Raw genomic sequence first — 12548 nt, forward strand, 5'->3', positions numbered from 1 at the left:
TAAATACTATGCCCACTGCTTCCGATGATCACATTAAAATTACAACTAAGTTATAGAATAATCAACCTCAAGAAACACCAGAAGACTAGCTGAACAGAACCACTATAACTAAGGATATAAAAAGGCCGCATTGAGACTGGGAGGTTGGGCAGAGACGTGAGGGGGTCAGATCCTGAACCCAAAGGTAATGGTTGAACACTGGGAGGGACACCTCAGCAACAAAGGTACCCGCCTCAAGATAGAGGGGTTCTAGCCCCACACTGGGATTGCCAGCTCAGGTGTTCTGTGCTGGGAAGAGGAGTCCCCATAACATGTGGTGGTGAAAATCAGGGAGAATTCTGTCCATCCCAGTGAGATGGAAAGTGGCTGGAAATTTAGTCATCCTTTTAAATGGCCCGTGCATAGACTCAGTTGCTTGCAAGCACTCACCCTGGGCTTATGCAGAGGTGTGGCCACTTAGGAGGTGCCAGAGACATACAGGGAAAGACCGAGTTGTGTGATTTCAGAGAGAGGGTTACAGGGATCACCACATTTATGTCTGTGTGGAGCCTGTCTCACATGCAGCCTGCAGGAGGGTGCCATCTTTCCTATGTCGAACCCTCCCACACAGGGGCAAATCTGAGGCTGCATTGGTCTAGTAAATTCCGCACACACACCCTTTTAGTCAAGTTAATGTAGCATTGCCCAGGGATCTTTCAGCTCCTGGATGTTCAGTCCTGCCCCACAAGCTGCAAGAGGCTTCTATAGCAGTGGATGTCCCATGGTGGCCTGGGAAACTTTTGGTGGTGGGTGGTAAGACCCAGTTTGGGCTGCAGGCTTTCTTGGGGTCTGTGGGCCCAAGGTGAATGGTGCCTGCCTTTGGTAATCTCCGGGCATTTTGTGGACTGGCTACAGGATCAGTACTGGCACAAGAACTGGATCTGCATTAACTTTACGAAAACTACCAACCCCACCTCAGTGACTCCCTGGGATCCACGCAACTCAGGTGGCCTCACTGGGCAGCACCATGTCAACAAGACCAACCAGTCCACCTAAAGAGGCTCTTTTAGTGACTGAGCCTCATGGGCAGCCAGCAAGTGGCAACATGCCTAGAGTGCCCTGGGCCTTTTGCTAAGTTGCCTCAGGACCGATAGTGGTGGCAGCCAGCCTTGGTTCACAGCAAGGCCACCCCCACACACCTCTAGTCCAACACAGGCAGCAACCAACCCGATATAGTTTTGTAGCTCCCAGGCTGGTCATACACAAGGCTGAAATTAGCCTGCATGGGAGTCCATCCCAAGAGGCAACAGAAACAACACTCCTAGAGGCCAGTCTCAGACCACACCAAAGCTTGATTAGCCCAATGGCACACCCAAATGGTGGTTTCAACAAGCACAAGAGTCCAGTCAGGTGAATCCTGCTTTGAGGGGTCAGCCTCCACACAGCAGCTCATAGTCTGTAGGTACAGACCTACATAGTATGTAGGTCTGTAGGTATAGACAATCCTCATAGCCAGTCAGCCTGAGAGTCAGCCCCACCCACAGACGTGTCAAAAGCATTCAACGCTCAATGACAACAGGAAAATACACACAATACAGACAAGGAACACCCTGGAACACGTGCACAGGTGATCAGGGAGACTGCACCATTATACCACACAGGACACATACTACATAAGGCCACCCAGCAAAGACTGAGAGACATAAGAGATCTACCTAATACATAGAAGAAAACACAGATAGGCAGTCAAAGTGAAGAAACAAAGAAACATGTCCCAAGTAACGCAACAGGAGAAAATTCAAGAAAAAGGACCAAATGAAATAGAGGCAACCAACCTACCAGAGATAGGTTTCAAAACACAGGTTATAAGAATGTTTCAAAAAACTTAGGGAGAACTTCAACAAAGAGATAGTAAGCATAAAGAACATAGAAACCATAAAAAACAACAAGTCAGAAATAAAGAATACAATACCTAAAATGAAGAATACACTAGAAGGAATCACCAAAAGATTAGATGAAGCAGAGAACTGAATCAGCAATGTAATAGACAAGGTGGCAGAAAAACCCAATCAGACCAACAGAAAGGTAAAATAATAATAATAATAATAATAATAATAATAATAATAGTTTAAGGGACCTTTGGGACAACATCAAGCATAACACCATTCGCATGACAAAAGCACCAGAAGGAGACGACAGAGAGCAAGGGATCAAAACTCATTTGAAGAAAAAATGACGTAAAACTTCCCTAATCTGGCAAAGTAAATAGACATACAAGTCCAGGAAGTGCAGAGAGTCTCAAACAAGAAGAACCAAAACAGTCCCATACCAAGACACATTATAATTTAAATGGCAAAGGTTAAAAACAGACAGAATCTTAAAAGCATCAAGAGAAAGACAACTAGTTATTTACAAGGGAGCTCCCATAAGACTGTCAGCTGATTTCTCACAGAAACTTCTCAACCCAGAAGGGAGTGCCAGGAAATATTGAAAGTGATGAAAAGCAATGGCCTACAACCAACACTACTGTACCCTGTAAGGCTATCATTTAAAATTGAAGGAGAGATAAAGAGCTTTCCAGACAAGAAAAAGCTAAAGGAATTCATTACCACTAAGACATATTACAAGAAATATTAAAGGGACTTTTTTAAGAAGAAGGAGAAAAACAAGCAAACAAAAAAAACAAGTTGAAAAATATGAATAATAAAATGGCAATAACTATGTAACTATCAATAATCACTTTAAATGTAAATGGATTAAATGTTCCAATCAAAAGACACAGGGTAGACAAATGGATAAGAAAACGGGACCCATGCATGTGCTATCTACAAGAGACTCACCTCAGATAGAAACATACACATAGACTAAAAGTAAAGGGATGCAAAAAGATATTACATACAAATGGAAATGAAGAAAAATCTGGGGTAGCAATATTTATATCAGAAAAAAATAGATTTTAAAATGAGATTATAACAAGAGGCAAAGAAGGACATTACATGATAAAGGGATCAATTCAACAAGAGGACATAACCCTAGTAAGCATCTATTTACCCAACATAGGAGGTCCTAAATATGTAAAACAAACGTTGACTGACATAAAAGGAGAGATCAACAGTAACACAATCATAGTAGGGGACTTTAATACTCCATTGACGCCAATGGACAGAGTTTCTGGATGGGAAATCAGAAAGGAAACAGTGTCTTTAAATGACACACTAAATCAGATGGATTTAATTGTTATTTTTATAGCAGCAGAATATGCATTCTTTTCAAGTGCACATGGAAATTTTCCAAAATAGACCATATATTAGGCCACAAAACAACTTTTGATAAATTTAACAAGATTGATATCATATCAAGCGTCTACTCTAAAAACAGTAGAATGAAACTTGAAATCAATTACAAGAAAACAACAGAAAAATGCACAAACACATATAGGCTAAATAACATGCTACTAAACAATGAATGGGTTAACATAAGATCAAGGAAGAAATAAAAAGATACCTTGAGACAAATGAAAATAAAACACAATGTCCTGAAATCTATGGGACACAGCAAAAGTATTTCTAAGAAGGAAATTCATAGCAATGCAGGCAGATAGCAAGAAACAAAAAAAAATCTCAAATAAGCAATCTAACTTTATACCTAAAGGAACTGGAAAAAGAAAGCAAACAAAGCCCAAAGTGAGTAGAAGGAAGGACATAATAAAGATCAGAGCAGAAATAAATGAAAGAGAGGCTCAAAATACAGTACACGAAGTCAATGAAACCAAGAGCTAGTTCTTTGAAAAGAGAAACAAAATTGATAAAATTTTAAGCAGACTCAGAAGGAAAATAAAACAAGAACACCCAAATAAATAAAATCACAAATGGAAGAGAAGTGGCAACAGACACCACAGAAATATAAAAAAATTAATAAAATACTATGAGCAATTATATGCCAAGAAATTGGACAATCTGGAAGAAATGGATAATATCCTAGAAACATACAATATTCCAAGGCTGAATCATGAGAAAACAAAATCTGAAGTGACCAATGACTACTAATGAAATCAAGTCAGTAATCAACAAGCTCCCAACAAACAAAAGTCCTGGACTAGATAACTTCACAGGTGAATTGTACCAAAAATTCAAAGAAGAATTACACCTATTTTTCTCAAACTATTTCAAAAAGTTCAAGAGGAGTGAAGGCTCCCAATCTCATTATATGAGGCCTCCATCCCTGATTCCAAAACCAAATAATGATATTACAAAAAAGTAAATGATAGGCCGATATCCCTGATAAACACAGAGACAAATAACTACAACAAAATATTAATGAACCGAATTTAGCAATACATTAAAATAATCATACACCATGATCAAGTGGAAGTGGGATTAACTACTGTTAGGCAAGTAGGCAAGGTTGGTTCAACATCCACAAATCAATTAATATGATACACCTCATAAACAAAGTGGAAAATAAAAATTGTATGATCATATCAATAGATGCACATAAAGAGTTTGACAAACTCCAGCATAGATAAGGACTCTCAGCAAAGTGGGAATAGAGGGAATCTATCTGGAGGGAATAGAGGGAACATATCTCAACATAATAAAAGCCATACATGACAAACCCAAGCTGATATTATACTCAATAAGGAAAAGCTAAAGGCATTATCCTTAAGATCAGAAACAAGAAAGACAAGAATGTCCACTTTCAACACTTTTATTTAACATAGTACTGGAAGTCCTAGCCACAGCAATCAGACAAGAAAAAGAAATAAAAGGCATCCAAATTTGGAAAGGAAGAAGTAAAAATGCCATCATTTTCAGATAACATGACATTATATATGGAGACCCTCAAAGAAGATTCCAACAAAAACTATTAGAACTAATAAATGAATTCAGTAGAAGCAGCAGGATACAAAATCAATATTCAGAAATTGGTTGCATTTTTATACACCAACAAAAATTATCAGAAAGAGAAATTAAGAAAACAATCCTATTTACAATTGCATCAACATAAAATACCTAGGGATAAATTTAACCAAGGAAGTAAAAGACCTGTACTCAGAAAATTATAAGACATTGATGAGAGACATTAAAGAAGATATAAATGTGCACACCAAGAAATGTATATGCATTTTAAGAAAGGAAAAAACTGTATTAAAATTATGCTAATGGTAACCACTTTGAGCACCTCTTGTAATTGCAGAAGTCAAACGTGACTTGTACTCATTTTTTGTTATCAGTATATATTGAGTATTACAATTTTAATATAGTCAATAATATTGTAATAACCATGTACAGTCAGATGGGTAATTAAGTCTATTAAGATAGACTTAGTAGAGTTATCACTTTGTGAGGTATATAAATGTCCAACCACTCTGTTGCTTTGTACATCTCAAACTAATAAAAAAGAAAATGAAACAAACTAAGATATGATTAAAAAAAAGAATACAAGTGTAAATTTGGACATAAATAGGAAAAGATGAGAGGGCTAGAGATAGAGGTGTGGAGTGGATGTAGGTGGATTTGTTTGGGAGAACAGGAGTTAGTCGAAAAGCTTTATGTATAAAGAACCTATTATTTATTATTTATTTTCTGTTAATAGTAGTTGATCGGACCAAGCAGACACACTATTTCTGAGTTTGTTCATTCCTTCAACAAATTATTTCCTGAGTGCTGTCTATGTGCCAGGTACTGTGTTAGGCACTAGGATATATAAGTGAAGAATGATTCCTGCCCTCAGGGGGTTTAAAACTCAATGAAGTGGACTTGCTTGTTATTCTGTTTGCCTCCCTTGCCTGACATTCTCCTCTTCTCCCACACTTGTTGCCTTGTTTTGTGTACAGCCAACTGCATCCTTTGGGCTTGCAAACTGGCTTCTGTTTGCCTCCAGTCATGGGAGCCACAAGAGGAGATCAGAAGGCATGCAGTAAAAGAAGTGAGGATATGAATTTCTCTATGCTTTCCTTGGTTATGTTGTTTTAATGCATCGCTTCACGATGACTGTGACTACAGCTCCTCTTGGGTGTCCCCGGGCCCACTCCATATCTTCCCCTGTTTCTGCTTCTGATGACACTATCTCCCCCACCCTTGCTCATTTTGGCTTACGGATGAGTATGACTTCTTGCTATCACTAGTCTACTAATGCCTCAGTTTCTTTTCTTGATCCTCTTAACTGCTCACAAATCTTTAATTTGAGCCTTTACTAAACTCTGTTGAACCATCTGAGTTGTATCCTGTTTCCAGCTGAATTCCTGACTGATACAGAGACATTTTTGAAAGTAGATAAACACAGAAGTTTTAAATAATTTAAAACTGTATTACTGTAGTAAGGGTTATGAAGAAAAAAATACAAGTATTGAGATAGAGAATGATAGGGTGAGTTAGATACAGTAGTCACAGATGACCCCTTGAGAGCTGATATTTAAGTGAGGCTAGAGGATAAGTAGGAGCCAGCACTGAAAGAACAGGGATGAGTGTTCCCAGTAGAGGGAATAGCAAGTGCAAAGTCTTGATAGAAAAGAACGTGATATGCTCTTGGTTATAATACCCTATGAGGAACACTTGGTTGAAACACTCCATGTGGACAGAATGAGTGGGAAAATTAGTTTGAGTAGCAAAGTCTTGACTGATATCTAGTAACAAAGGCTAAAGTGCTTGGACAGACAAAAGTTCTCCCGAGAACCCTGTAATTGTTAAAGTGGCAAGCAGTTCAGGTGAGCTGTGGGAACTCAGCAGATGCTCAGCTGTTAATTTGAAATTGCTGTGGTCATGTTGAGATGCAATTATTTTCTACTCCACCTAATTATGTGCTGTAAAGGCGTTAACATATATAAAAATGTTATTCTTTGACCTTATTTACTTTCATCAGAATGGTGGGTTAGTCTTTAGGTAGAAATAGATCTCTTCATGGCATTTAAAAAAATCATGCTTGTGACACTTCCCAGAAAGAATATCAAATGAATAACAAAGACTCTTTTGTCAGAGACTGTGTATCTTCATCTTATATGTAATTAATTAGTTAATTAATTAATCTGGGGTGGTGTGGGGACAGGGAGTAGCAAAAAAGGAGTGGAGAATTTGGAGAAAATAAATAATTAAACTGACATATTTCGACTGTTGGATCCTACCTACGACAAAATGATCAATTTATTAAGCATATTTCAAGACTTCCAAAAGCAAACACATCTAATAAGCTTGCCTGGAGAAATTTCCCAAATTGTTTTTTTTCTCTATAAATCTATTTCTCTAATTTGTTTTACAATATGACCTCTGTTTGTTTGTGGCTTTAGTGAAAATACTGGCATTTAAGAATTATTTAACTGTAGGATATACTAAAACCTTTGGCATAGAACCAAAATAAATTCCTTTGTATTTATCAGAATTAAGCTGCTTACTCTGGACATTTCCAGGCATACTGCACACTACAACATGGTAAACGGTGCAAAACAAGACTTTTAAGGTATTCTTCAATTATGTGCATTTAACTAATATCTTTGTGTTTGCAAGGCTTCCTCAGTTATCTACCCAAATACCTCCCAATGAATTTTAAGTTCTTGAAATATATTTCTACTCCTAGGCATCTTTTACTTAAAAGAATGACCACACACTATTTATTTTATTTTTAGTTTATTATGATCCTGTTTCTACTTAGGTTTTAGTAGACTTGCACATGCATATTATTTCAAACTTTGTTGAAATTAGAAAATATAGTGTTTACTATGTTCATGCCCTAAACTTCCTCTTACTAGCTAAATTTCTTATATTTACTAATATTTTCCTCACCCATAAGCTAAGCATACTTTAAGCGCATTTATATAGCATAGTTTATCTCTAAGTCTTTATAGTTATGCTGTGGGAGTAGCTCAGCACAACTGAAGTTAAATGATTAGTAACTGTGATAGAGATGTAGTTATGCAAATTATAATTATAGAGACTAGAAAGGGCTCTGAGGTCTTATCACCCTTAAAAAACCAAACAAACAACAACACTCTGTTTAAAATAAATCATATTACTCTAATCAAATACAATAAAAATTCCACTCCTGCGTCTATGCCCAAAACTCATATTGTAAACATCACTGACAAATAATTATATATCATGGGATTTAAAGTCTCAGAAATAGAATCATTAAGTATAGCAGGTATTAAAGTATGATATAAATCATCTTTCTGATTTGGGGAATAATTATATGTTGTGCATATTGACAGCTTATGCTATCATGTTATTATTTCAGAAGATACTGAAGTAATCAACTGGCTCACTGTAATTATTATCTTTATGATTTTTATATTATTGTCTTATTATACCTTATCAGAATCTATATACATGAGGAGTAGATATCACCTTATCCTTTTATCCTCTTTTTATTCACTTTATTGCTGAATAAAATTTAAGAATAATATTGAAATTTTAAGACACTTAAGCAGAGATACAATGTTCTTTCATTTAAAGAAGTTTCCTTTATATTAAAATAGCAAAACTACATATATTATTGTTCAAAGAAATGACTAAAAAGATAATGATTATTGATTATTTTGTCAATTCCCATTTGCCCCCTTTTAAAAATATGAATAGACACCAAGGAGATTCTGGAAAAATAAAACCTAGTGAAATAAATGATTCAAAAATAAGTTATGTCAAAAAAAAAATAATAATAAGTTATGTCACATTTTAATAAACAATTGTGTCTAATTATGGAAGAATATGTACTTACTTGCCAAGTGCAAAGCACTCCATCTTAACAGTTGTTCCCTTAGCAGCTGTAACTGTAAAAGGAAAATGGACCTCAATTTTCGGCTCGTATTCTCCCATCACACCTAGGAAATAAAGAATAGCCTTTAAGCATAAAATGAATGTCACAATTTCTTTTCAATTTTGGGGATGGTTACATTGAAAAGCACAGTAGTTTGGTTGTTAATGTCTGTTTGATGACTGCTAAATTTTTGATGTGTTGAAATAAGAAGTACATTTAGACTTAATCATCATGATGAAATCTTTGTCTTTCCTTAAGAATTGGATTTCATGTATATTCATATATTTTAAAATAATAATTATTTAAAGTTGTAATCAACACTGATAATTTAGGTATTGATTATATTACAGAGGAAATAACTATGAGCATTTCCCATGATACATAATTGTTGGTTTTTCAAAACATATGTAAAGATATCCAAACTTTATCAATGTCAAATGAGTGAACACTTATGTACAAAGTGAACATATATTTATTGAATATCTATAATATGCAGCATTTTGCTAGGCATTCATTGTGAGCGTTACAAAGATAAATCAGCCAAGGACTGTGCTCTCAAGCACTCGACAAATGTATTCTTAAACAAAGAAACAACATTTACTCAAGTATGAAACATGAGCTATATGCCAGAATAATTAAAATGTACGATAGAAAGTGATGAGTGCCATAAATGAGGCATCCTTAAAGTATTATGTGAATTTGAGGGGATTATAAGGGTGGTTAGGATTTGTATCGGTAGGGAAAAGATAGAAGAGAAAGTAAGTGGCATTGTAGGAGCAAAGACAGGGAAATGGGAAATCACCAGAAATAAAAATATCAGTTTTTCTGGCATGTTGAAATGTGAAAGGAAATGATACTAGGCAAATTTGGAAACATAAATGGAGGGCCTTGATCAAGTAAGACATTTAAACTTTAATCTGTAAGTAATCTGAAACCACAGAAGTTTTGAGTAAGGGAAGGGCATATATATGTGTGTGTGTGTGTGTGTGTGTGTGTGTGTGTGTGTGTGTGTATTTACACACATAGATATGAATTGGAGAAGAGACTGGTAAATCAGTTATATTATTTTAATAATACAAGGTGGAAATAATAATGGCCTGGACTTAAATTATGGTATTAAAAAAAGAGAAAAGACAGTAGATGGGAAAAACCATGACAGAATGAAACTTGGCACACAATATGGTGCTCAGCATAAAGGTATGGGCCTCACCAATAATAGCCCTGAGGTTTTGAGCTTGGGGAGTTGGGTGAAGTTAATGAAAGAGCAAAAAAACACACACACTACAGTAGGAAAGCTGATGACTTTCATTTTAGGAGTACTTAGTTTGATACGTACAAGATATTCAGAAGAAAGGATCTGACCAAATAATGCAACGAGAGAAATAAGCTCGAGGTGAGTTCTGGACAAGTAATCTGAACTTAGTATCACCATTTAGGGATGGCAGTTGAAGCCATGAGATTGGACAGGGCTTTCATCCATCAAAAACCAGTGCACTGGTTGAGGCCTGATGAATTCCAGTGCTAGTGCCCTCAGGCAGTTATAGAGCTAAATTTCCTTCCAAAAAGAAGTTTTAGGAATCCCTATGTATAAAGCACCACAGATGACACAGTTATGAGTTAGCACAGATGCTTCTCTGAGGAGCTTGTATGTGTGTGTTTGGCGGTGTCTGTATTTACACACATATTTGCATGTATAGGTCTGTGTGCGTATATAGCTCTGTGTGTATGTCCTTTGTGTATGCGTTTGGGATGAGAAAGGAGAGGAGAGAAAGAAACCCAGACAGAGTAAGATAAATGGTCTAAGATATGCAGCTAAGATGCACTTGATATGTAAAGGCAGAAAAGTTTATCTTTGACAAAGAAAATCTTTATGCCTGCGTTGATTGATTGATTGATTGATTGATTGATTGACTGATTTTAGATGGGCTTTAAAAGAAGAATGTGGAGAACTTTAGATGGAAATTGTTTCAGTTCACTAAGGACAGAAAGCTTATCTTTGCTTTATATTTTACTTTTCGCTTTTTATTTTTTTATTTTTTTGTGTGAAGCAATCATAGAGAGAAAATATCACTGGCTTCTGGACCTGCTCTGCTAATGACTAAATGGTACCATCTCTGATAGGTTAGTGACCTCTGTGTCTCATTTGTTAAACTATAAAGTGAGGGCATAGAAGAGAATTACCATTAATGTAATGTCCTGTTCTAGCAGACTAACTCCCTCGGTTTCTTTCTAGTCTTAGGTTCACTGTGCACCAAGAGCCTGACATTTAGCAAGTGAACTGACTGATAAGCACTATTGTCTCACTCAGAACAGATGGTCATGCGTAAGCGCTACTTCTCTATCTCTTTCTCAATGATTTCCTCTTCTACCTCTTTTTTTATGTCCTCCTCCTGCCCTCTCCCCACACTTTCCAACTTCCTTCGTTTATTTCCTCATGTCTTCTTTCTTCCCTATGTCTCTCCTGAATTACAAGATGTGCCCTGCTAGAGACACATGGCTGAGTATATCCAATGATGAGAAGTTTATCTTTAATGCCCTTTTAACGTGTAAGCCCCATATGAAGACTCTGGTCTAGTGACCTGTGCACACCTGAAGCAGGTCCTAAAGTCAGTTTCTGATCTCTCATCTGCTTTTCACTTTGATTCTGTAATGTTCTGTTTCTTGTCTGCCTGTTTAGCAGATGATTTAGTAATACACAATTTACTATGATGCTTACCTAAAGCCCAATATCCTTATTAAACCCAATATCATATGTGCACAAGTTCTTATGAGTGCTAGCAGTTGCTGAGTGCTGTAGCCTGTTGTAAAAGGGCAATGAAAGTCAGGCTGAATTTAGAAAATATTTCTATATGATTAGTTTTAGTAAATTGTTTAAAGTGGTCTCAGAAGGGACCTGCGTCTCCAAAGCTCCAGTAATTTGTTTTGATTTCTTTTTCTATCCTAAATAAAGTTTCCCCTTAGAATGAACTTTTATATTAATAGTTTTGTATTATTTTTGTTAAAGAGGGTCCCATAATTGTACTACATTTCAGGCCCTCCAAAACCTGGATCTGTGACCTTATAGTGCCAAGGTATTACTGATATTATTGGCTAATAAGAGCCATATCCATGTATTCTCTCTCTTCTCTTCTATGTAATGTTTGTGATTGCAAAGAAGATATTCTTTTAAAGCTTTCATCCTTAAAAATGACTCAAAGTATAGGCACTCCTGGTCATATGTGGAAAGTAATTTTGTCCAGGTGGAGCCTTCTGGTGTTTCTCAACTGATTCCCATGGGGCCAAAGACATCACTAAGCCTCACTCCAGGGCCTAAGAGATTTGCTCATGTCTGAACTAGATATTAAAAAATAAAATCAGAAGGTTTGAATAAGAGGCTTCACATTATATTACCTAATTTGAGCTGTACTATAGGAAGTAAATGGTTCTTTTTAATTTTACTCTGATAGTTATGATCTAAGGATAGATTAGAAACTCTTTAGCTAGGTCTTGCTCTTTAACAATTGATTATATTCAGGAATTAAGTCTTGCTTTATGTTTCATCAGATAATTATGGTAGAACTCAAGTTTTCTTTAGCTTAATTTATCTTCCTTCTTTTCAAGATGAGAAAGCTAAAAGGGGTCAGGTAAATGGCACAAGATCCTATAGAAAACCATTGGTGAAAACGGGGCAAAAATATGAGTTTTCAGACCTTAAGTCCATAGCTATTTTTTTGACATCACTCTGTTGGGGAATTTCAATCACAGAGTATACCAGTCCAGGCATACCACATCTACTACATCCACCACTGATTGTCTAGCTTGGCTACTTGGTTTATTTCAGCAGC

At 36.3% G+C, this 12548-nt stretch overlaps 1 protein-coding gene across 2 annotated transcripts in view; it reads right to left on the reverse strand.

Moving 5' to 3' along the window:
• CNTN5 (contactin 5) overlaps positions 1–12548 on the reverse strand; it is a 1268958-nt gene that overhangs the window by 318296 nt on the left and 938114 nt on the right. For both annotated transcript variants that reach the window (XM_019741696.2, XM_074335568.1), the window contains one exon: positions 8686–8788. In XM_019741696.2, coding sequence (XP_019597255.2) covers positions 8686–8788 — 103 coding nt within the window. The remainder of the gene's footprint in view (positions 1–8685; positions 8789–12548) is intronic.

This window comes from Rhinolophus sinicus, linkage group LG06 (genome assembly GCF_036562045.2).
Source record: "Rhinolophus sinicus isolate RSC01 linkage group LG06, ASM3656204v1, whole genome shotgun sequence".
NCBI lineage: Eukaryota > Metazoa > Chordata > Mammalia > Chiroptera > Rhinolophidae > Rhinolophus > Rhinolophus sinicus.